This window comes from Oncorhynchus nerka, linkage group LG8 (genome assembly GCF_034236695.1).
Source record: "Oncorhynchus nerka isolate Pitt River linkage group LG8, Oner_Uvic_2.0, whole genome shotgun sequence".
NCBI classification, from domain to species: Eukaryota; Metazoa; Chordata; class Actinopteri; order Salmoniformes; family Salmonidae; genus Oncorhynchus; species Oncorhynchus nerka.
This window is the reverse complement of record NC_088403.1, coordinates 68,989,223-69,014,811: the sequence shown is the minus strand read 5'-3', so window position 1 is coordinate 69,014,811 and position 25,589 is coordinate 68,989,223. Positions and strand designations below refer to the sequence as shown.

General features: G+C 46.1%; 1 protein-coding gene across 1 annotated transcript in view; it reads left to right on the top strand.

Moving 5' to 3' along the window:
- Window positions 1-25,589, top strand: part of LOC135572984 (RING finger protein 150-like) — a 49,330-nt gene that overhangs the window by 15,102 nt on the left and 8,639 nt on the right. Inside the window, exons 2-3 of the mRNA XM_065022019.1 lie at window positions 22,529-22,779; window positions 23,357-23,511. Of these exons, the coding sequence (XP_064878091.1) occupies window positions 22,529-22,779; window positions 23,357-23,511 (406 nt within the window). The remainder of the gene's footprint in view (window positions 1-22,528; window positions 22,780-23,356; window positions 23,512-25,589) is intronic.

Sequence of the window (25,589 nt, the reverse complement as noted above, 5' to 3'; positions counted from 1 at the left end):
GGGAGTAGAGAATGCTGTGTGTCTTTAGGGAGTAGAGAATGCTGTGTGTCTCTATAGGGAGTAGAGAATGCTGTGTGTCTCTATAGGGAGTAGAGAATGCTGTGTGTCTCTATAGGGAGTAGAGAATGCTGTGTGTCTCTATAGGGAGTAGAGAATGCTGTGTGTCTCTATAGGGAGTAGAGAATGCTGTGTGTCTTTAGGGAGTAGAGAATGCTGTGTGTCTCTATTAGAGGGAGTAGAGAATGCTGTGTGTCTCTAGAGGGAGTAGAGAATGCTGTGTGTCTCTAGAGGGAGTAGAGAATGCTGTGTGTCTCTAGAGGAGTAGAGAATGCTGTGTGTCTCTAGAGGGAGTAGAGAATGCTGTGTGTCTATAGGGAGTAGAGAATGCTGTGTGTCTATAGGGAGTATAGAATGCTGTGTGTCTATAGGGAGTAGAGAATGCTGTGTGTCTCTATAGGGAGTAGAGAATGCTGTGTGTCTCTAGAGGGAGCAGAGAATGCTGTGTGTCTCTAGAGGGAGTAGAGAATGCTGTGTGTCTATAGGGAGTAGAGAATGCTGTGTCTCTATAGGGAGTAGAGAATGCTGTGTGTCTATAGGGAGCAGAGAATGCTGTGTGTCTATAGGGAGCAGAGAATGCTGTGTGTCCTTAGGGAGTAGAGAATGCTGTGTGTCTCTGTAGGGAGTAGAGAATGCTGTGTCTCTATAGGGAGTAGAGAATGCTGTGTCTCTATAGGGAGTAGAGAATGCTGTGTAGGGAGCAGAGAATGCTGTGTGTCTATAGGGAGCAGAGAATGCTGTGTGTCCTTAGGGAGTAGAGAATGCTGTGTGTCTCTGTAGGGAGTAGAGAATGCTGTGTCTCTATAGGGAGTAGAGAATGCTGTGTCTCTATAGGGAGTAGAGAATGCTGTGTGTCTCTATAGGGAGTAGAGAATGCTGTGTGTCTATAGGGAGTAGAGAATGCTGTGTGTCTCTATAGGGAGTAGAGAATGCTGTGTGTCTCTATAGGGAGTAGAGAATGCTGTGTGTCTCTATAGGGAGTAGAGAATGCTGTGTGACTTTAGGGAGTAGAGAATGCTGTGTGACTTTAGGGAGTAGAGAATGCTGTGTGTCTCTATAGGGAGTAGAGAATGCTGTGTGTCTATAGGGAGTATAGAATGCTGTGTGTCTATAGGGAGTAGAGAATGCTGTGTGTCTCTGTAGGGAGTAGAGAATGCTGTGTGTCTATATAGGGAGTAGAAAATGCTGTGTGTCTATAGGGAGTAGAGAATGCTGTGTGTCTCTGTAGGGAGTAGAGAATGCTGTGTGTCTCTGTAGGGAGTAGAGAATGCTGTGTGTCTCTATAGGGAGTAGAGAATGCTGTGTGTCTCTATAGGGAGTAGAGAATGCTGTGTGTCTATAGGGAGTAGAGAATGCTGTGTGTCTTTAGGGAGTAGATAATGCTGTGTGTCTCTATAGGGAGTAGAGAATGCTGTGTGTCTCTAGGGAGTAGAGAATGCTGTGTGACTTTAGGGAGTAGAGAATGCTGTGTGTCTCTATAGGGAGTAGAGAATGCTGTGTGTCTCTATAGGGAGTAGAGAATGCTGTGTGTCTCTAGAGGGAGTAGAGAATGCTGTGTGTCTCTAGAGGGAGTAGAGAATGCTGTGTGTCTCTATAGGGAGTAGAGAATGCTGTGTGTCTCTAGAGGGAGTAGAGAATGCTGTGTGTCTCTATAGGGAGTAGAGAATGCTGTGTGTCTCTATAGGGAGTAGAGAATGCTGTGTGTCTCTATAGGGAGTAGAGAATGCTGTGTGTCTCTATAGGGAGTAGTGAATGCTGTGTGTCTCTATAGGGAGTAGAGAATGCTGTGTGTCTTTAGGTAGTAGAGAATGCTGTGTGTCTCTATAGGGAGTAGAGAATGCTGTGTGTCTTTAGGAAGTAGAGAATGCTGTGTGTCTCTATAGGGAGTAGAGCATGCTGTGTGTCTTTAGGGAGTAGAGAATGCTGTGTGTCTCTATAGGGAGTAGAGAATGCTGTGTGTCTTTAGGAGTAGAGAATGTGTGTGTCTATAGAGGGAGTAGAGAATGCTGTGTGTCTTTAGGGAGTAGAGAATGCTGTGTGTCTCTATAGGGAGTAGAGAATGCTGTGTGTCTCTATAGGGAGTAGAGAATGCTGTGTGTCTCTATAGGGAGTAGAGAATGCTGTGTGTCTCTATAGGGAGTAGAGAATGCTGTGTGTCTCTATAGGGAGTAGAGAATGCTGTGTGTCTTTAGGGAGTAGAGAATGCTGTGTGTCTATTAGAGGGAGTAGAGAATGCTGTGTGTCTCTAGAGGGAGTAGAGAATGCTGTGTGTCTCTAGAGGGAGTAGAGAATGCTGTGTGTCTCTAGAGGGAGTAGAGAATGCTGTGTGTCTCTAGAGGGAGTAGAGAATGCTGTGTGTCTATAGGGAGTAGAGAATGCTGTGTGTCTATAGGGAGTATAGAATGCTGTGTGTCTATAGGGAGTAGAGAATGCTGTGTGTCTCTATAGGGAGTAGAGAATGCTGTGTGTCTCTATAGGGAGTAGAGAATGCTGTGTGTAGAGGGAGTAGAGAATGCTGTGTGTCTCTAGAGGAGTAGAGAATGCTGTGTGTCTCTAGAGGGAGTAGAGAATGCTGTGTGTCTCTAGAGGGAGTAGAGAATGCTGTGTGTCTCTAGAGGGAGTAGAGAATGCTGTGTGTCTTTAGGGAGTAGAGGATGCTGTGTGTCTATAGGGAGTAGAGAATGCTGTGTGTCTCTATAGGGAGTAGAGAATGCTGTGTGTCTCTATAGGGAGTAGAGAATGCTGTGTGTCTCTAGAGGGAGTAGAGAATGCTGTGTGTCTCTAGAGGGAGTAGAGAATGCTGTGTGTCTCTATAGGGAGTAGAGAATGCTGTGTGTCTCTAGAGGGAGTAGAGAATGCTGTGTGTCTCTATAGGGAGTAGAGAATGCTGTGTGTCTCTATAGGGAGTAGAGAATGCTGTGTGTCTCTATAGGGAGTAGAGAATGCTGTGTGTCTCTATAGGGAGTAGAGAATGCTGTGTGTCTCTATAGGGAGTAGAGAATGCTGTGTGTCTTTAGGGAGTAGAGAATGCTGTGTGTCTCTTAGGGAGTAGAGAATGCTGTGTGTCTCTTTAGGGAGTAGAGAATGCTGTGTGTCTCTATAGGGAGTAGAGCATGCTGTGTGTCTCTAGGGAGTAGAGAATGCTGTGTGTCTCTATAGGGAGTAGAGAATGCTGTGTGTCTTTAGGGAGTAGAGAATGCTGTGTGTCTATAGAGGGAGTAGAGAATGCTGTGTGTCTTTAGGGAGTAGAGAATGCTGTGTGTCTCTATAGGGAGTAGAGAATGCTGTGTGTCTCTATAGGGAGTAGAGAATGCTGTGTGTCTCTAGAGGGAGTAGAGAATTATGTGTGTCTCTATAGGGAGTAGAGAATTCTGTGTGTCTCTAGAGGGAGTAGAGAATGCTGTGTGTCTCTATAGGGAGTAGAGAATGCTGTGTGTCTTTAGGGAGTAGAGAATGCTGTGTGTCTATAGGGAGTAGAGAATGCTGTGTGTCTTTAGGGAGTAGAGAATGCTGTGTCTCTATAGGGAGTAGAGAATGCTGTGTGTCTCTATAGGGAGTAGAGAATGCTGTGTGTCTCTATAGGGAGTAGAGAATGCTGTGTGTCTCTATAGGGAGTAGAGAATGCTGTGTGTCTCTAGAGGGAGTAGAGAATGCTGTGTGTCTCTATAGGGAGTAGAGAATGCTGTGTGTCTCTATAGGGAGTAGAGAATGCTGTGTGTCTCTATAGGGAGTAGAGAATGCTGTGTGTCTCTATAGGGAGTAGAGAATGCTGTGTGTCTTTAGGGAGTAGAGAATGCTGTGTGTCTCTATAGGGAGTAGAGAATGCTGTGTGTCTTTAGGGAGTAGAGAATGCTGTGTGTCTCTATAGGGAGTAGAGAATGCTGTGTGTCTTTAGGGAGTAGAGAATGCTGTGTGTCTCTATAGGGAGTAGAGAATGCTGTGTGTCTTTAGGGAGTAGAGAATGCTGTGTGTCTATAGAGGGAGTAGAGAATGCTGTGTGTCTCTAGAGGGAGTAGAGAATGCTGTGTGTCTCTATAGGGAGTAGAGAATGCTGTGTGTCTCTATAGGGAGTAGAGAATGCTGTGTGTCTCTATAGGGAGTAGAGAATGCTGTGTGTCTCTAGATGGAGTAGAGAATGCTGTGTGTCTCTATAGGGAGTAGAGAATGCTGTGTGTCTAGATGGAGTAGAGAATGCTGTGTCTCTATAGGGAGTAGAGAATGCTGTGTGTCTCTAGATGGAGTAGAGAATGCTGTGTCTCTATAGGGAGTAGAGAATGCTGTGTCTCTATAGGGAGTAGAGAATGCTGTGTGTCTATAGGGAGCAGAGAATGCTGTGTCTCTATAGGGAGTAGAGAATGCTGTGTGTCTCTATAGGGAGTAGAGAATGCTGTGTGTCTCTATAGGGAGTAGAGAATGCTGTGTGTCTCTATAGGGAGTAGAGAATGATGTGTGTCTCTATAGGGAGTAGAGAATGCTGTGTGTCTCTATAGGGAGTAGAGAATGCTGTGTGTCTATAGGGAGTAGAGAATGCTGTGTCTATAGGAGTAGAGAATGCTGTGTGTCTCTAGGGAGCAGAGAATGCTGAGTCTATAGGGAGCAGAGAATGCTGTGTGTCTCTATAGGGAGTAGAGAATGCTGTGTGTCTCTATAGGGAGTAGAGAATGCTGTGTGTCTCTATAGGGAGTAGAGAATGCTGTGTGTCTATAGGGAGTATAGAATGCTGTGTGTCTATAGGGAGTATAGAATGCTGTGTGTCTAGGGAGTATAGAATGGTGTCTATAGTATAGAATGCTGTGTGTCTATAGGGAGTAGAGAATGCTGTGTGTCTATAGGGAGTAGAGAATGCTGTGTGTCTGTAGGGAGTAGAGAATGCTGTGTCTCTATAGGGAGTAGAGAATGCTGTGTGTCTCTATAGGGAGTAGAGAATGCTGTGTGTCTTTCTAGAGAGTGCTGTGTCTCTATAGGGAGTAGAGAATGCTGTGTCTCTATAGGGAGCAGAGAATGCTGTGTGTCTATAGGGAGTAGAGAATGCTGTGTGTCTCTAGATGGAGTAGAGAATGCTGTGTGTCTATAGGGAGTAGAGAATGCTGTGTCTCTATAGGGAGTAGAGAATGCTGTGTGTCTATAGGGAGCAGAGAATGCTGTGTGTCCTTAGGGAGTAGAGAATGCTGTGTCTCTGTAGGGAGTAGAGAATGCTGTGTCTCTATAGGGAGTAGAGAATGCTGTGTGTCTTTAGGGAGTAGAGAATGCTGTGTGTCTATAGAGGGAGTAGAGAATGCTGTGTGTCTTTAGGGAGTAGAGAATGCTGTGTGTCTCTATAGGGAGTAGAGAATGCTGTGTGTCTCTATAGGGAGTAGAGAATGCTGTGTGTCTCTATAGGGAGTAGAGAATGCTGTGTGTCTCTATAGGGAGTAGAGAATGCTGTGTGTCTCTATAGGGAGTAGAGAATGCTGTGTGTCTTTAGGGAGTAGAGAATGCTGTGTGTCTCTATTAGAGGGAGTAGAGAATGCTGTGTGTCTCTAGAGGGAGTAGAGAATGCTGTGTGTCTCTAGAGGGAGTAGAGAATGCTGTGTGTCTCTAGAGGGAGTAGAGAATGCTGTGTGTCTCTAGAGGGAGTAGAGAATGCTGTGTGTCTATAGGGAGTAGAGAATGCTGTGTGTCTATAGGGAGTATAGAATGCTGTGTGTCTATAGGGAGTAGAGAATGCTGTGTGTCTCTATAGGGAGTAGAGAATGCTGTGTGTCTCTAGAGGGAGTAGAGAATGCTGTGTGTCTCTAGAGGGAGTAGAGAATGCTGTGTGTCTATAGGGAGTAGAGAATGCTGTGTAGGGAGTAGAGAATGCTGTGTGTCTATAGGGAGCAGAGAATGCTGTGTGTCTCATAGGGAGAGAATGCTGTGTGTCCTAGGGAGTAGAGAATGCTGTGTGTCTCTGTAGGGAGTAGAGAATGCTGTGTGTCTATAGGGAGTAGAGAATGCTGTGTCTCTAGGGAGTAGAGAATGCTGTGTGTCTATAGGGAGCAGAGAATGCTGTGTGTCTATAGGGAGTAGAGAATGCTGTGTGTCTCTATAGGGAGTAGAGAATGCTGTGTGTCTCTGTAGGGAGTAGAGAATGCTGTGTCTCTATAGGGAGTAGAGAATGCTGTGTCTCTATAGGGAGTAGAGAATGCTGTGTGTCTCTATAGGGAGTAGAGAATCTGTGTCTATAGGGAGTAGAGAATGCTGTGTGTCTCTATAGGGAGTAGAGAATGCTGTGTGTCTCTATAGGGAGTAGAGAATGCTGTGTGTCTCTATAGGGAGTAGAGAATGCTGTGTGACTTTAGGGAGTAGAGAATGCTGTGTGACTTTAGGGAGTAGAGAATGCTGTGTGTCTCTATAGGGAGTAGAGAATGCTGTGTGTCTATAGGGAGTAGAGAATGCTGTGTGTCTATAGGGAGTAGAGAATGCTGTGTGTCTCTGTAGGGAGTAGAGAATGCTGTGTGTCTCTATAGGGAGTAGAAAATGCTGTGTGTCTCTATAGGGAGTAGAGAATGCTGTGTGTCTCTATAGGGAGTAGAGAATGCTGTGTGTCTCTAGGGAGTAGAGAATGCTGTGTGTCTCTATAGGGAGTAGAGAATGCTGTGTGTCTCTATAGGGAGTAGAGAATGCTGTGTGTCTCTAGGGAGTAGGAATGCTGTGTGTCTTTAGGGAGTAGAGAATGCTGTGTGTCTCTAGGGAGTAGAGAATGCTGTGTGTCTCTAGGGAGTAGAGAATGCTGTGTGACTTTAGGGAGTAGAGAATGCTGTGTGTCTCTATAGGGAGTAGAGAATGCTGTGTCTCTATAGGGAGTAGAGAATGCTGTGTGTCTCTATAGGGAGTAGAGAATGCTGTGTGTCTCTATAGGGAGTAGAGAATGCTGTGTGTCTCTATAGGGAGTAGAGAATGCTGTGTGTCTCTATAGGGAGTAGAGAATGCTGTGTCTATAGGGAGTAGAGAATGCTGTGTGTCTCTATAGGGAGTAGAGAATGCTGTGTGTCTTTAGGAGTAGAGAATGCTGTGTCTCTATAGGGAGTAGAGAATGCTGTGTGTCTTTAGGGAGTAGAGAATGCTGTGTGTCTCTATAGGGAGTAGAGAATGCTGTGTGTCTTTAGGGAGTAGAGAATGCTGTGTGTCTGTAGGGAGTAGAGAATGCTGTGTGTCTATAGGGAGTAGAGAATGCTGTGTGTCTATAGGGAGTAGAGAATGCTGTGTGTCTTTAGGGAGTAGAGAATTCTGTGTGTCTCTATAGGGAGTAGAGAATGCTGTGTGTCTCTATAGGGAGTAGAGAATGCTCTGTGTCTCTATAGGGAGTAGAGAATGCTGTGTGTCTCTATAGGGAGTAGAGAATGCTGTGTGTCTCTATAGGGAGTAGAGAATGCTGTGTGTCTTAGAGGGAGTAGAGAATGCTGTGTGTCTTTAGAGGGAGTAGAGAATGCTGTGTGTCTCTAGAGGGAGTAGAGAATGCTGTGTGTCTCTAGAGGGGAGTAGAGAATGCTGTGTGTCTCTAGAGGGAGTAGAGAATGCTGTGTGTCTCTAGAGGAGTAGAGAATGCTGTGTGTCTCTATAGGGAGTAGAGAATGCTGTGTGTCTCTATAGGGAGTAGAGAATGCTGTGTGTCTATAGGGGAGTAGAGAATGCTGTGTGTCTCTATAGGGAGTAGAGAATGCTGTGTGTCTCTATAGGGAGTAGAGAATGCTGTGTGTCTCTAGAGGGAGTAGAGAATGCTGTGTGTCTCTAGAGGGAGTAGAGAATGCTGTGTGTCTCTAGAGGGAGTAGAGAATGCTGTGTGTCTCTAGAGGGAGTAGAGAATGCTGTGTGTCTCTATAGGGAGTAGAGAATGCTGTCTCTATAGGGAGTAGAGAATGCTGTGTGTCTCTAGAGGGAGTAGAGAATGCTGTGTGTCTCTAGAGGGAGTAGAGAATGCTGTGTGTCTCTAGAGGAGTAGAGAATGCTGTGTCTCTATAGGAGTAGAGAATGCTGTGTGTCTCTTAGGAGTAGAGAATGCTGTGTGTCTCTATAGGGAGTAGAGAATGCTGTGTGTCTTTAGGGAGTAGAGAATGCTGTGTGTCTCTATTAGAGGGAGTAGAGAATGCTGTGTGTCTCTATAGGGAGTAGAGAATGCTGTGTGTCTTTAGGGAGTAGAGGATGCTGTGTGTCTATAGGGAGTAGAGAATGCTGTGTGTCTCTATAGGGAGTAGAGAATGCTGTGTGTCTATAGGGAGTAGAGAATGCTGTGTGTCTCTAGAGGGAGTAGAGAATGCTGTGTGTCTCTAGAGGGAGTAGAGAATTCTGTGTGTCTCTATAGGGAGTAGAGAATTCTGTGTGTCTCTAGAGGGAGTAGAGAATGCTGTGTGTCTCTATAGGGAGTAGAGAATGCTGTGTGTCTCTATAGGGAGTAGAGAATGCTGTGTGTCTCTATAGGGAGTAGAGAATGCTGTGTGTCTCTATAGGGAGTAGTGAATGCTGTGTGTCTCTATAGGGAGTAGAGAATGCTGTGTGTCTTTAGGTAGTAGAGAATGCTGTGTGTCTCTATAGGGAGTAGAGAATGCTGTGTGTCTTTAGGAAGTAGAGAATGCTGTGTGTCTCTATAGGGAGTAGAGCATGCTGTGTGTCTTTAGGGAGTAGAGAATGCTGTGTGTCTCTATAGGGAGTAGAGAATGCTGTGTGTCTTTAGGGAGTAGAGAATGCTGTGTGTCTATAGAGGGAGTAGAGAATGCTGTGTGTCTTTAGGGAGTAGAGAATGCTGTGTGTCTCTATAGGGAGTAGAGAATGCTGTGTGTCTCTATAGGGAGTAGAGAATGCTGTGTGTCTCTATAGGGAGTAGAGAATGCTGTGTGTCTCTATAGGGAGTAGAGAATGCTGTGTGTCTCTATAGGGAGTAGAGAATGCTGTGTCTCTATAGGGAGTAGAGAATGCTGTGTGTCTATAGGGAGCAGAGAATGCTGTGTGTCTTTAGGGAGTAGAGAATGCTGTGTGTCTCTATAGGGAGTAGAGAATGCTGTGTGTCTCTATAGGGAGTAGAGAATGCTGTGTGTCTCTATAGGGAGTAGAGAATGCTGTGTGTCTTTAGGGAGTAGAGAATGCTGTGTGTCTCTATTAGAGGGAGTAGAGAATGCTGTGTGTCTCTAGAGGGAGTAGAGAATGCTGTGTGTCTCTAGAGGGAGTAGAGAATGCTGTGTGTCTCTAGAGGGAGTAGAGAATGCTGTGTGTCTCTAGAGGGAGTAGAGAATGCTGTGTGTCTATAGGGAGTAGAGAATGCTGTGTGTCTATAGGGAGTATAGAATGCTGTGTGTCTATAGGGAGTAGAGAATGCTGTGTGTCTCTATAGGGAGTAGAGAATGCTGTGTGTCTCTAGAGGGAGTAGAGAATGCTGTGTGTCTCTAGAGGGAGTAGAGAATGCTGTGTGTCTCTAGAGGGAGTAGAGAATGCTGTGTGTCTCTAGAGGGAGTAGAGAATGCTGTGTGTCTCTAGAGGGAGTAGAGAATGCTGTGTGTCTCTAGAGGGAGTAGAGAATGCTGTGTGTCTCTAGAGGGAGTAGAGAATGCTGTGTGTCTCTAGAGGGAGTAGAGGATGCTGTGTGTCTATAGGGAGTAGAGAATGCTGTGTGTCTCTATAGGGAGTAGAGAATGCTGTGTGTCTTTAGGCAGTAGAGAATGCTGTGTCTCTATAGGGAGTAGAGAATGCTGTGTTTCGCTATAGGGAGTAGAGAATGCTGTGTGTCTCTATAGGGAGTAGAGAATGCTGTGTGTCTCTATAGGGAGTAGAGAATGCTGTGTGTCTCTATAGGGAGTAGAGAATGCTGTGTGTCTATAGGGAGTAGAGAATGCTGTGTGTCTATAGGGAGTAGAGAATGCTGTGTGTCTATAGGGAGTAGAGAATGTTGTGTGTCAATAGGGAGTAGAGAATGCTGTGTGTCTGTAGGGAGTAGAGAATGCTGTGTGTCTATAGGGAGTAGAGAATGCTGTGTGTCTATAGGGAGTAGAGAATGCTGTGTGTCTATAGGGAGTAGAGAATGCTGTGTGTCTTTAGGGAGTAGAGAATGATGTGTGTCTCTAGGGAGTAGAGAATGCTGTGTGTCTCTATAGGGAGTAGAGAATGCTGTGTGTCTCTATAGGGAGTAGAGAATGCTGTGTGTCTCTATAGGGAGTAGAGAATGCTGTGTGTCTCTATAGGGAGTAGAGAATGCTGTGTGTCTCTAGAGGAGTAGAGAATGCTGTGTGTCTCTAGAGGAGTAGAGAATGCTGTGTGTCTCTAGAGGGAGTAGAGAATGCTGTGTGTCTCTATAGGGAGTAGAGAATGCTGTGTCTCTATAGGGAGTAGAGAATGCTGTGTGTCTCTATAGGGAGTAGAGAATGCTGTGTGTCTCTATAGGGAGTAGAGAATGCTGTGTGTCTCTATAGGGAGTAGAGAATGCTGTGTGTCTATAGGGAGTAGAGAATGCTGTGTGTCTCTATAGGGAGTAGAGAATGCTGTGTGTCTACAGGGAGTAGAGAATGCTGTGTGTCTCTATAGGGAGTAGAGAATGCTGTGTGTCTATAGGGAGTAGAGAATGCTGTGTGTCTATATGCAGTAGAGAATGCTGTGTGTCTCTATAGGGAGTAGAGAATGCTGTGTGTCTCTATAGGAGTAGAGAATGTTGTGTGTCTCTATAGGGAGTAGAGAATGCTGTGTCTCTATAGGGAGTAGAGAATGCTGTGTGTCTATAGGGAGCAGAGAATGCTGTGTGTCTTTAGGGAGTAGAGAATGCTGTGTGTCTCTATAGGGAGTAGAGAATGCTGTGTGTCTCTATAGGGAGTAGAGAATGCTGTGTGTCTCTATATGGAGTAGAGAATGCTGTGTGTCTTTAGGGAGTAGAGAATGCTGTGTGTCTCTATAGGGAGTAGAGAATGCTGTGTGTCTATAGAGGGAGTAGAGAATGCTGTGTGTCTTTAGGGAGTAGAGAATGCTGTGTGTCTCTGTAGGGAGTAGAGAATGCTGTGTGTCTCTAGAGGGAGTAGAGAATGCTGTGTGTCTCTAGAGGGAGTAGAGAATGCTGTGTGTCTCTAGAGGGAGTAGAGAATGCTGTGTGTAGAGAATGCTGTGTGTCTCTAGAGGGGAGTAGAGAATGCTGTGTGTCTTTAGGGAGTAGAGAATGCTGTGTGTCTCTAGAGGAGTAGAGAATGCTGTGTGTCTCTAGGGAGTAGAGAATGCTGTGTGTCTCTATTAGAGGGAGTAGAGAATGCTGTGTGTCTCTAGAGGGAGTAGAGAATGCTGTGTGTCTCTAGAGGGAGTAGAGAATGCTGTGTGTCTCTAGAGGGAGTAGAGAATGCTGTGTGTCTCTATAGGGAGTAGAGAATGCTGTGTGTCTCTATAGGGAGTAGAGAATGCTGTGTGTCTCTATAGGGAGTAGAGAATGCTGTGTGTCTCTAGAGGGAGTAGAGAATGCTGTGTGTCTTTAGGGAGTAGAGAATGCTGTGTGTCTCTATTAGAGGGAGTAGAGAATGCTGTGTGTCTCTATTAGAGGGAGTAGAGAATGCTGTGTGTCTTTAGGGAGTAGAGAATGATGTGTGTCTCTAGGGAGTAGAGAATGCTGTGTGTCTCTATAGGGAGTAGAGAATGCTGTGTGTCTCTATAGGGAGTAGAGAATGCTGTGTGTCTCTATAGGGAGTAGAGAATGCTGTGTGTCTCTATAGGGAGTAGAGAATGCTGTGTGTCTCTAGAGGGAGTAGAGAATGCTGTGTGTCTCTAGAGGGAGTAGAGAATGCTGTGTGTCTCTAGAGGGAGTAGAGAATGCTGTGTGTCTCTATAGGGAGTAGAGAATGCTGTGTGTCTCTATAGGGAGTAGAGAATGCTGTGTGTCTCTATAGGGAGTAGAGAATGCTGTGTGTCTCTATAGGGAGTAGAGAATGCTGTGTGTCTCTATAGGGAGTAGAGAATGCTGTGTGTCTATAGGGAGTAGAGAATGCTGTGTGTCTCTATAGGGAGTAGAGAATGCTGTGTGTCTACAGGGAGTAGAGAATGCTGTGTGTCTCTATAGGGAGTAGAGAATGCTGTGTGTCTATAGGGAGTAGAGAATGCTGTGTGTCTATAGGCAGTAGAGAATGCTGTGTGTCTCTATAGGGAGTAGAGAATGCTGTGTGTCTCTATAGGGAGTAGAGAATGTTGTGTGTCTCTATAGGGAGTAGAGAATGCTGTGTCTCTATAGGGAGTAGAGAATGCTGTGTGTCTATAGGGAGCAGAGAATGCTGTGTGTCTTTAGGGAGTAGAGAATGCTGTGTGTCTCTATAGGGAGTAGAGAATGCTGTGTGTCTCTATAGGGAGTAGAGAATGCTGTGTGTCTCTATATGGAGTAGAGAATGCTGTGTGTCTTTAGGGAGTAGAGAATGCTGTGTGTCTCTATAGGGAGTAGAGAATGCTGTGTGTCTCTGTGTGTCTTTAGGGAGTAGAGAATGCTGTGTGTCTCTGTAGGGAGTAGAGAATGCTGTGTGTCTCTAGAGGGAGTAGAGAATGCTGTGTGTCTCTAGAGGGAGTAGAGAATGCTGTGTGTCTAGAGGGAGTAGAGAATGCTGTGTGTCTCTAGAGGGAGTAGAGAATGCTGTGTGTCTCTAGAGGGAGTAGAGAATGCTGTGTGTCTTTAGGGAGTAGAGAATGATGTGTGTCTCTAGAGGGAGTAGAGAATGCTGTGTGTCTCTAGAGGGAGTAGAGAATGCTGTGTGTCTCTAGAGGGAGTAGAGAATGCTGTGTGTCTCTATTAGAGGGAGTAGAGAATGCTGTGTGTCTCTAGAGGGAGTAGAGAATGCTGTGTGTCTCTAGAGGGAGTAGAGAATGCTGTGTGTCTCTAGAGGGAGTAGAGAATGCTGTGTGTCTCTATAGGGAGTAGAGAATGCTGTGTGTCTCTATAGGGAGTAGAGAATGCTGTGTGTCTCTATAGGGAGTAGAGAATGCTGTGTGTCTTTAGGGAGTAGAGAATGCTGTGTGTCTCTATTAGAGGGAGTAGAGAATGCTGTGTGTCTCTAGAGGGAGTAGAGAATGCTGTGTGTCTCTAGAGGGAGTAGAGAATGCTGTGTGTCTCTAGAGGGAGTAGAGAATGCTGTGTGTCTCTAGAGGGAGTAGAGAATGCTGTGTGTCTTTAGGGAGTAGAGAATGCTGTGTGTCTTTAGGGAGTAGAGAATGCTGTGTGTCTTTAGGGAGTAGAGAATGCTGTGTGTCTCTATAGGGAGTAGAGAATGCTGTGTGTCTCTATAGGGAGTAGAGAATGCTGTGTGTCTTTAGGGAGTAGAGAATGATGTGTGTCTCTATTAGAGGGAGTAGAGAATGCTGTGTGTCTCTAGAGGGAGTAGAGAATGCTGTGTGTCTCTATTAGAGGGAGTAGAGAATGCTGTGTGTCTCTAGAGGGAGTAGAGAATGCTGTGTGTCTCTAGAGGGAGTAGAGAATGCTGTGTGTCTCTAGAGGGAGTAGAGAATGCTGTGTGTCTCTAGAGGGAGTAGAGAATGCTGTGTGTCTCTATAGGGAGTAGAGAATGCTGTGTGTCTCTATAGGGAGTAGAGAATGCTGTGTGTCTTTAGGGAGTAGAGAATGCTGTGTGTCTCTATTAGAGGGAGTAGAGAATGCTGTGTGTCTCTAGAGGGAGTAGAGAATGCTGTGTGTCTCTAGAGGGAGTAGAGAATGCTGTGTGTCTCTATAGGGAGTAGAGAATGCTGTGTGTCTTTAGGCAGTAGAGAATGCTGTGTCTCTATAGGGAGTAGAGAATGCTGTGTTTCGCTATAGGGAGTAGAGAATGCTGTGTGTCTCTATAGGGAGTAGAGAATGCTGTGTGTCTCTATAGGGAGTAGAGAATGCTGTGTGTCTCTATAGGGAGTAGAGAATGCTGTGTGTCTATAGGGAGTAGAGAATGCTGTGTGTCTATAGGGAGTAGAGAATGCTGTGTGTCTATAGGGAGTAGAGAATGTTGTGTGTCTATAGGGAGTAGAGAATTCTGTGTGTCTCTATAGGGAGTAGAGAATGCTGTGTGTCTCTATAGGGAGTAGAGAATGCTGTGTGTCTCTATAGGGAGTAGAGAATGCTGTGTGTCTTTAGGGAGTAGAGAATGCTGTGTGTCTTTAGGGAGTAGAGAATGCTGTGTGTCTCTATAGGGAGTAGAGAATGCTGTGTGTCTCTATAGGGAGTAGAGAATGCTGTGTGTCTTTAGGGAGTAGAGAATGATGTGTGTCTCTATTAGAGGGAGTAGAGAATGCTGTGTGTCTCTAGAGGGAGTAGAGAATGCTGTGTGTCTCTATTAGAGGGAGTAGAGAATGCTGTGTGTCTCTAGAGGGAGTAGAGAATGCTGTGTGTCTCTAGAGGGAGTAGAGAATGCTGTGTGTCTCTATAGGGAGTAGAGAATGCTGTGTGTCTTTAGGGAGTATAGAATGCTGTGTGTCTCTATTAGAGGGAGTAGAGAATGCTGTGTGTCTCTAGAGGGAGTAGAGAATGCTGTGTGTCTCTAGAGGGAGTAGAGGATGCTGTGTGTCTCTAGAGGGAGTAGAGAATGCTGTGTGTCTTTAGGGAGTAGAGGATGCTGTGTGTCTATAGGGAGTAGAGAATGCTGTGTGTCTCTATAGGGAGTAGAGAATGCTGTGTGTCTTTAGGCAGTAGAGAATGCTGTGTCTCTATAGGGAGTAGAGAATGCTGTGTTTCGCTATAGGGAGTAGAGAATGCTGTGTGTCTCTATAGGGAGTAGAGAATGCTGTGTGTCTCTATAGGGAGTAGAGAATGCTGTGTGTCTCTATAGGGAGTAGAGAATGCTGTGTGTCTATAGGGAGTAGAGAATGCTGTGTGTCTATAGGGAGTAGAGAATGCTGTGTGTCTATAGGGAGTAGAGAATGTTGTGTGTCTATAGGGAGTAGATAATGCTGTGTGTCTCTATAGGGAGTAGAGAATGCTGTGTGTCTCTATAGGGAGTAGAGAATGCTGTGTGTCTCTATAGGGAGTAGAGAATGCTGTGTGTCTCTATAGGGAGTAGAGAATGCTGTGTCTCTATAGGGAGTAGAGAATGCTGTGTTTCGCTATAGGGAGTAGAGAATGCTGTGTGTCTCTATAGGGAGTAGAGAATGCTGTGTGTCTCTATAGGGAGTAGAGAATGCTGTGTGTCTCTATAGGGAGTAGAGAATGCTGTGTGTCTATAGGGAGTAGAGAATGCTGTGTGTCTATAGGGAGTAGAGAATGCTGTGTGTCTATAGGGAGTAGAGAATGCTGTGTGTCTATAGGGAGTAGATAATGCTGTGTGTCTCTATAGGGAGTAGAGAATGCTGTGTGTCTCTATAGGGAGTAGAGAATGCTGTGTGTCTCTATAGGGAGTAGAGAATGCTGTGTGTCTCTATAGGGAGTAGAGAATGCTGTGTGTCTCTATAGGGAGTAGAGAATGCTGTGTGTCTCTATAGGGAGTAGAGAATGCTGTGTGTCTATAGGGAGTAGAGAATGCGGTGTGTCTCTATAGGGAGTAGAGAATGCTGTGTGTCTACAGGGAGTAGAGAATGCTGTGTGTCTCTATAGGGAGTAGAGAATGCTGTGTGTCTATAGGGAGTAGAGAATGCTGTGTGTCTATAGGCAGTAGAGAATGCTGTGTGTCTCTATAGGGAGTAGAGAATGCTGTGTGTCTCTATAGGGAGTAGAGAATGTTGTGTGTCTCTATAGGGAGTAGAGAATGCTGTGTCTCTATAGGGAGTAGAGAATGCTGTGTGTCTATAGGGAGCAGAGAATGCTGTGTGTCTTTAGGGAGTAGAGAATGCTGTGTGTCTCTATAGGGAGTAGAGAATGCTGTGTGTCTCTATATGGAGTAGAGAATGCTGTGTGTCTTTAGGGAGTAGAGAATGCTGTGTGTCTCTATAGGGAGTAGAGAATGCTGTGTGTCTATAGAGGGAGTAGAGAATGCTGTGTGTCTTTAGGGAGTAGAGAATGCTGTGTGTCTCTGTAGGGAGTAGAGAATGCTGTGTGTCTCTAGAGGGAGTAGAGAATGCTGTGTGTCTCTATAGGGAGTAGAGAATGCTGTGTTTCGCTATAGGGAGTAGAGAATGCTGTGTGTCTATAGGGAGTAGAGAATGCTGTGTGTCTCTATAGGGAGTAGAGAATGCTGTGTGTCTTTAGGGAGTAGAGAATGCTGTGTGTCTCTATAGGGAGTAGAGAATGCTGTCTGTCTTTAGGGAGTAGAGAATGCTGTGTGTCTCTATAGGGAGTAGAGAATGCTGTGTGTCTCTATAGGGAGTAGAGAATGCTGTGTGTCTTTAGGGAGTATAGAATGATGTGTGTCTCTATTAGAGGGAGTAGAGAATGCTGTGTGTCTAGAGGGAGTAGAGAATGCTGTGTGTCTCTATAGGGAGTAGAGAATGCTGTGTGTCTCTATAGGGAGTAGAGAATGCTGTGTGTCTCTATAGGGAGTAGAGAATGCTGTGTGTCTCTATAGGGAGTAGAGAATGCTGTGTGTCTCTATAGGGAGTAGAGAATGCTGTGTGTCTCTATAGGGAGTAGAGAATGCTGTGTGTCTCTATAGGGAGTAGAGAATGCTGTGTGTCTCTATAGGGAGTAGAGAATGCTGTGTGTCTCTATAGGGAGTAGAGAATGCTGTGTGTCTATAGGGAGTAGAGAATGCTGTGTGTCTATAGGGAGTAGAGCATGCTGTGTGTGTATAGGGAGTAGAGCATGCTGTGTGTGTATTGGGAGTAGAGAATGCTGTGTGTCTATAGGGAGTAGAGAATGCTGTGTGTCTATAGGGAGTAGAGAATGCTGTGTGTCTATAGGGAGTAGAGAATGCTGTGTGTCTTTAGGGAGTAGAGAATGATGTGTGTCTCTAGGGAGTAGAGAATGCTGTGTGTCTTTAGGGAGTAGAGAATTCTGTGTGTCTCTATAGGGAGTAGAGAATTCTGTGTGTCTCTATAGGGAGTAGAGAATTCTGTGTGTCTCTATAGGGAGTAGAGAATGCTGTGTGTCTCTATAGGGAGTAGAGAATGCTGTGTGTCTCTATAGGGAGTAGAGAATGCTGTGTGTCTCTATAGGGAGTAGAGAATGCTGTGTGTCTCTATAGGGAGTAGAGAATGCTGTGTGTCTCTATAGGGAGTAGAGAATGCTGTGTGTCTCTATAGGGAGTAGAGAATGCTGTGTGTCTCTATAGGGAGTAGAGAATGCTGTGTGTCTCTATAGGGAGTAGAGAATGCTGTGTGTCTCTATAGGGAGTAGAGAATGCTGTGTGTCTCTATAGGGAGTAGAGAATGCTGTGTGTCTCTATAGGGAGTAGAGAATGCTGTGTGTCTATATAGGGAGTAGAGAATGCTGTGTGTCTATAGGGAGTAGAGAATGCTGTGTGTCTATAGGGAGTAGAGCATGTTGTGTGTGTATAGGGAGTAGAGAATGCTGTGTGTCTATAGGGAGTAGAGAATGCTGTGTGTCTATAGGGAGTAGAGAATGCTGTGTGTCTATAGGGAGTAGAGAATGCTGTGTGTCTATAGGGAGTAGAGAATGCTGTGTGTCTTTAGGGAGTAGAGAATGATGTGTGTGTATAGGGAGTAGAGAATGCTGTGTGTCTCTATAGGGAGTAGAGAATGCTGTGTGTCTCTATAGGGAGTAGAGAATGCTGTGTGTCTCTATAGGGAGTAGAGAATGCTGTGTGTCTCTATAGGGAGTAGAGAATGCTGTGTGTCTCTATAGGGAGTAGAGAATGCTGTGTGTCTCTATAGGGAGTAGAGAATGCTGTGTGTCTCTATAGGGAGTAGAGAATGCTGTGTGTCTCTATAGGGAGTAGAGAATGCTGTGTGTCTCTATAGGGAGTAGAGAATGCTGTGTGTCTATAGGGAGTAGAGAATGCTGTGTGTCTATAGGGAGTAGAGCATGTTGTGTGTGTATAGGGAGTAGAGAATGCTGTGTGTCTATAGGGAGTAGAGAATGCTGTGTGTCTATAGGGAGTAGAGAATGCTGTGTGTCTATAGGGAGTAGAGAATGCTGTGTGTCTATAGGGAGTAGAGAATGCTGTGTGTCTTTAGGGAGTAGAGAATGATGTGTGTCTCTAGGGAGTAGAGAATGCTGTGTTTCTTTAGGGAGTAGAGAATTCTGTGTGTCTCTATAGGGAGTAGAGAATTCTGTGTGTCTCTATAGGGAGTAGAGAATTCTGTGTGTCTCTATAGGGAGTAGAGAATGCTGTGTGTCTCTATAGGGAGTAGAGAATGCTGTGTGTCTCTATAGGGAGTAGAGAATGCTGTGTGTCTCTATAGGGAGTAGAGAATGCTGTGTGTCTCTATAGGGAGTAGAGAATGCTGTGTGTCTCTATAGGGAGTAGAGAATGCTGTGTGTCTCTATAGGGAGTAGAGAATGCTGTGTGTCTCTATAGGGAGTAGAGAATGCTGTGTGTCTATAGGGAGTAGAGAATGCTGTGTGTCTCTATAGGGAGTAGAGAATGCTGTGTGTCTCTATAGGGAGTAGAGAATGCTGTGTGTCTATAGGGAGTAGAGAATGCTGTGTGTCTCTATAGGGAGTAGAGAATGCTGTGTGTCTATAGGGAGTAGAGAATGCTGTGTGTCTCTATAGGGAGTAGAGAATGCTGTGTGTCTATAGGGATTAGAGAATGCTGTGTGGCTCTATTAGAGGTCGACCGACTCTGATTTTTCAACACCGATACCAATTTTATTGGAGGACCAAAAAAGCAGATACCGATAAATCGGTTGTTATTCATTTATTTTTTATTTGTAATAATGACAATTACAACAATACTGAATGAACACTTATTTTAACTTAATATAATACATCAAATAAATAATGAAACATGTTCAATTTGGTTTAAATAATGCAAAAACAAAGTGTTGGAGAAGAAAGTAAAAGTGCAATATGTGCCATGTAAGAAAGCTAACGTTTCAGTTCCTTGCTCAGAACATGAGAACATATGAAAGCTGGTGGTTCCTTTTAACATGAGTCTTCAATTTTCCCAGGTAATAAGTTTTAGGTTGTAGTTATTATAGTATTTATAGGACTGTTTCCCTCTATACCATTTGTATTTCATTGTACTTATTTCATTGTATCTTTGTACTATTGGATGTTCTTATAGGCACTTTAGTACTGCCAGTGTAACAGTATAGCTTCCGTCCCTCTCCTCGCCTGACCTGGGCTCGAACCAGGAACACAACGACAACAGCCACCATCGAAGCATGGAGTAGAGAATTTTTTATTCATTTATTTCACCTTTATTTAACCAAGTAGGTCAGTTGAGAACAAGTTCTCATTTACAACTGTGACCTGGCCAAGATAAAGCAAAGCAGTGAGACACAAACAACAACACAGAGTTACACATTAACAAACGTACAGTCAATAACACAATAGGAAAGTCTATATACAGTGTCTACATATGAGGTAAAATAGGGAGGTAAGGCAATAAATAGGCCATAGTGGTGAAGTAATTACAATATAGCAATTAAACACTGGAGTGACAGATGTGCAAGTAGAGATACTGGGGTGCAAAAGAGCAAAAAAACAATATGGGGATGAGGTAGTTGGGTGGGCTATTTACAGATGGGCTATTTACAGATGGGCTGTGCACAGGTACAGTGATCGGTAAGCTGCTCAGACCGCTGATGCTTAAAGTTAGTGAGGGAGATACGAGTCTCCAGCTTCAGGGATTTTTTGCAATTTGTTCCAGTCACTGGCAGCAGAGAACTGGAAGAAAAGGCGTCCAAAGGAGGAATTGGCTTTGGGGGTGACCAGTGAGATTCACCTGTTGGAGCGTGTGCTATGGGTGGGTGCTGCTATTGTGACCAGTGAGCTGAGATAAGGTGGGGCTTTACCTAGCAAATACTTATAGATGACCTGGAGCCAGTGGGTTTGGCGATGAATATGAAGCGAGGGCCAACCAACGAGAGCATACAGGTCGCAGTGGTGGGCAGTATATGGTACTTTGGTGACAAAACGGATGGCACTGTGATAGACTACATCCAATTTGCTGAGTAGGGTATTGGAGACTATATTATAGATGACGTCACCGAAGTCTAGGATCGGTAGGATGGTCAGTTTTACGAGGGTATGTTTGGCAGCGTGAGTGAAGGATGCTTTGTTGCGAAATAGGAAGCCGATTCTAGATTTAATTTTGGATTGGAGATGTTTGATCTGGGTCTGGAAGGAGAGTTTACAGTCTAACCAGACACCTAGGTATTTGTAGTTGTCCACGTATTCTAAGTCAGAGCCGTCCAGAGTAGTGATGCTGGACAGGCGGGTAGGTGCAGGCAGCGATCGGTTGAAGAGCATGCATTTAGTTTTACTTTAAGAGCAGTTGGAGGCCACGGAAGGAGAGTTGTATGGCATTGAAGCCCGCCTGGAGGGTTGTTAACACAGTGTCCAAAGAAGGGCCAGAAGTATACAGAATGGTGTCGTCTGCGTAGAGGTGGATCAGAGAATCACCAGCAGCAAGAGCGACATCATTGATATTTACGTAGGCTCCCTGGCCTGTGTGCAAATGTAGGCATGCAAATGTGCCCATTTGGCGATCTGATTGGCTTAACTCACCACCTGACCACCACTAATGACCTGAGGAGCTTGTCAAAGTAATGTTTTCTGATTGGCTTAACTCACCACCTGACCACCACTAATGACCTGAGGAGCTTGTCAAAGTAATGTTTTCTGATTGGCTTAACTCACCACCTGACCACCACTAATGACCTGAGGAGCTTGTCAAAGTAATGTTTTCTGATTGGCTTAACACACCACCTGACCACCACTAATGACCTGAGGAGCTTGTCAAAGTAATGTTTTCTGATTGGCTTAACACACCACCTGACCACCACTAATGACCTGAGGAGCTTGTCAAAGTAATGTTTTCTGATTGGCTTAACTCACCACCTGACCACCACTAATGACCTGAGGAGCTTGTCAAAGTAATGTTTTCTGATTGGCTTAACTCACCACCTGACCACCACTAATGACCTGAGGAGCTTGTCAAAGTAATGTTTTCTGATTGGCTTAACTCACCACCTGACCACCACTAATGACCTGAGGAGCTTGTCAAAGTAATGTTTTCTGATTGGCTTAACACACCACCTGACCACCACTAATGACCTGAGGAGCTTGTCAAAGTAATGTTTTCTGATTGGCTTAACACACCACCTGACCACCACTAATGACCTGAGGAGCTTGTCAAAGTAATGTTTTCTGATTGGCTCAAACAGCAAGCAAACAAATTCTGTTTTTACAGAAAATTGTTTTGAGAATGACAATGTTCAGATACACTGAGGAACTAATCTTTCCATTTCGATGAACCACTCAGTGTGAAAGGGGAAAATGTCTCTGATCCAGTGGAAATGTCATAAAATAAGCCTGCTTGATGACTTATTTTCCCTTGTGCAGATAGCCTGCAGCTGTCTGTTCCTTGCTCACTGGGGAAACTCTGAGGACACAGAATATTTTATTACAATATTGCAAGTTTGTTAGAGAGAAAGCATGTGGCCCTGGAACCAAGTTAATAGTTAACACCGTGTTTTACTCCTTGTGTAACTATTGTTACTTTCATTATTACGTGTTTTTACCTTAAGCATTTCACTGATAGTCTGTCGTTGTTAACGGGACAAATACAATTTGATTCATTTTACAGGTTGACCTTTTATGAATCTTGTCCTGGAGGAAGAAATGAGTGATTTCCGCTAGATAGGCCAGCTGCAAAATCAAAATAGGCTATAAATATAAAAATTCTCGTTCACTTTCTCCCCCCCTCCCTCCCCTCCTCCCTCCCCTCCTCCCTCCCTCCTCCCTCCCCTCTCTCCCCTCCTCCCTCCCCTCCTCTCTCCCCTCCTCTCTCCCCTCCTCTCTCCCCTCCTCCCTCCCCTCTCTCCCCTCCTCTCTCCTCCTCTCCCCTCCTCTCCCCTCCTCTCCCCTCCTCTCTCCCCTCCTCTCCCCCTCCTCTCTCCCCTCCTCCCTCCCCTCCTCCCCCTCCTCCCTCCCCTCTCTCCCCTCCTCTCTCCCCTCCTCCCTCCCTCTCTCCCCTCCTCCCTCCCCTCCTCTCCCCCTCCTCTCTCCCCTCCTCTCTCCCCTCCTCTCTCCCCCTCCTCTCTCCCCTCCTCCCTCCCCTCTCTCCCCTCCTCCCTCCCCTCCTCTCTCCCCTCCTCCCTCCCCTCCTCCCTCCCCTCTCTCCCCTCCTCCCTCCCTCCTCCCTCCCTCCTCCCTCCCCTCTCTCCCCTCCTCCCTCCCCTCTCTCCCCTCCTCCCTCCCCTCCTCCCTCCCTCTCTCCCCTCCTCCCTCCCCTCCTCCCTCCCCTCTCTCCCCTCCTCCCTCCCCTCCTCCCTCCCCTCTCTCCCCTCCTCCCTCCCCTCTCTCCCCTCCCTCCTCCCTCCCCTCTCTCCCCTCCTCTCTCCCCTCCTCCCTCCCCTCCCTCCCCTCCTCCCTCCCCTCCCTCTCTCCCCTCCTCCCTCCCCTCCTTTCTCCCCTCCTCCCTCCCCTCCTCCCTCCCTCCCCTCCTTTCTCCCCTCCTCCCTCCGCTGTCAGGTATGGGTGATGTGGTCGCCGTCATGATCCCAGAACCTAAAGGTCGCGAGGTGGCCGCTCTGCTAGAGCGGAACGTCACGGTAACCATGCACATCACCATAGGAACGCGTAACCTCCAGAAGTACGTGAGCAGGACGTCGGTGGTGTTCGTCTCCATCTCCTTCATCATCCTGATGATCATCTCTCTGGCCTGGCTCGTCTTCTACTATATACAGAGGTTCCGATACGCCAACGCACGAGACCGGAACCTGGTAGGGTTCAGTAACACACCAGACTACTTGTTGCAGACAGGGCATACATTTGATTTCTGAGGGCCAACTCCTAGTCTTCTATCTCTCCTCTCTCACTCTCTCCTCTCTGGCCTCTCTCTGTCTCTGTCTCTCTCTCTCTCTCCTCTCTCGCCCCTCTCTCTCTCTCTCGCCCCCCTCTCTCTCTCGCCCCCCTCTCTCTCTCTCTCCCCTCTCTCTCTCTCACCCCTTCTCTCTCTCTCTCACCCCTTCTCTCTCTCTCACCCCTTCTCTCTCTCTCTCTCTCACCCCTTCTCTCTCTCACCCCTTCTCTCTCTCTCTCTCACCCCTTCTCTCTCTCTCTCTCACCCCTTCTCTCTCTCTCTCTCACCCCTTCTCTCTCTCTCTCTCACCCCTTCTCTCTCTCTCTCTCTCTCTTCTCTTTTCTCTTCTATCTTCTCTTCACTCTTTCTCTCTCTCCTCTCTCCTCTCTTCTCTCTCTCTTCTCTTCTCTCTCTCTTCTCTCTCTCTCTCTCTCTCCTCTCTTCTCTCTTCTCTCTCTCTCTCGCCCCTTCCTCTCTCGCTCTCTCTCTCCTCTCAGAGACGTCTGGGAGATGCAGCTAAGAAGGCCATCAGTAAGCTGCAGGTCAGGACCATCAGGAAGGGAGACGGGGAGACGGAGTCAGACTTTGATAACTGTGCCGTGTGTATCGAGGGTTACAAGCCAAACGACGTGGTCAGGATCCTACCCTGCAGGTAACCAAACGTTAACCCTCTATGTCAGGATACTACCCTGCAGGTAACCAAACGTTAACCCTCTATGTCAGGATACTACCCTGCAGGTAACCAAACGTTAACCCTCTATGTCAGGATCCTACCCTGCAGGTAACCAAACGTTAACCCTCTGTGTCAGGATCCTACCCTGCAGGTAACCAAACGTTAACCCTCTATGTCAGGATACTACCCTGCAGGTAACCAAACGTTAACCCTCTATGTCAGGATCCTACCCTGCAGGTAACCAAACGTTAACCCCACTTATAACCCTCTACGTCAGGATACTACCCTGCAGGTAACCAAACGTTAACCCCACTTATAACCCTCTATGTCAGGATACTACCCTGCAGGTAACCAAACGTTAACCCCACTTATAACCCTCTACGTCAGGATACTACCCTGCAGGTAACCAAACGTTAACCCTCTATGTCAGGATCCTACCCTGCAGGTAACCAAACGTTAACCCTCTATGTCAGGATCCTACCCTGCAGGTAACCAAACGTTAACCCTCTATGTCAGGATCCTACCCTGCAGGTAACCAAACGTTAACCCTCTATGTCAGGATCCTACCCTGCAGGTAACCAAACGTTAACCCTCTACGTCAGGATACTACCCTGCAGGTAACCAAACGTTAACCCTCTATGTCAGGATACTACCCTGCAGGTAACCAAACGTTAACCCCACTTATAACCCTCTATGTCAGGATACTACCCTGCAGGTAACCAAACGTTAACCCCACTTATAACCCTCTATGTCAGGATACTACCCTGCAGGTAACCAAACGTTAACCCCACTTATAACCCTCTATGTCAGGATACTACCCTGCAGGTAACCAAACGTTAACCCTCTACGTCAGGATCCTACCCTGCAGGTAACCAAACGTTAACCCTCTATGTCAGGATCCTACCCTGCAGGTAACCAAACATTAACCCTCTATGTCAGGATACTACCCTGCAGGTAACCAAACGTTAACCCTCTATGTCAGGATACTACCCTGCAGGTAACCAAACGTTAACCCCACTTATAACCCTCTACGTCAGGATCCTACCCTGCAGGTAACCAAACATTAACCCTCTACGTCAGGATCCTACCCTGCAGGTAACCAAACGTTAACCCTCTATGTCAGGATACTACCCTGCAGGTAACCAAACGTTAACCCCACTTATAACACTCTATGTCAGGATACTACCCTGCAGGTAACCAAACGTTAACCCCACTTATAACACTCTATGTCAGGATACTACCCTGCAGGTAACCAAACGTTAACCCCACTTATAACACTCTATGTCAGGATACTACCCTGCAGGTAACCAAACGTTAACCCCACTTATAACCCTCTATGTCAGGATACTACCCTGCAGGTAACCAAACGTTAACCCTCTATGTCAGGATACTACCCTGCAGGTAACCAAACGTTAACCCTCTATGTCAGGATACTACCCTGCAGGTAACCAAACGTTAACCCCACTTATAACCCTCTATGTCAGGATACTACCCTGCAGGTAACCAAACGTTAACCCCACTTATAACCCTCTATGTCAGGATACTACCCTGCAGGTAACCAAACGTTAACCCCACTTATAACCCTCTATGTCAGGATGCTACCCTGCAGGTAACCAAACTACCTTAACCTGTCTAGGACTGGGGTTCCCCAGTTACCATCCTGTCTGAACCCCACTTATCAACCTGTCTAGGACTGGGGTTCCCCAGTTACCATCCTGTCTGAACCCCACTTATCAACCTGTCTAGGACTGGGGTTCCCCAGTTACCATCCTGTCTGAACCCCACTTATCAACCTGTCTAGGACTGGGGTTCCCCAGTTACCATCCTGTCTGAACCCCACTTATCAACCTGTCTAGGACTGGGGTTCCCCAGTTACCATCCTGTCTGAACCCCACTTATCAACCTGTCTAGGACTGGGGTTCCCCAGTTACCATCCTGTCTGAACCCCACTTATCAACCTGTCTAGGACTGGGGTTCCCCAGTTATCATCCTGTCTGAACCCCACTTATCAACCTGTCTAGGACTGGGGTTCCCCAGTTACCATCCTGTCTGAACCC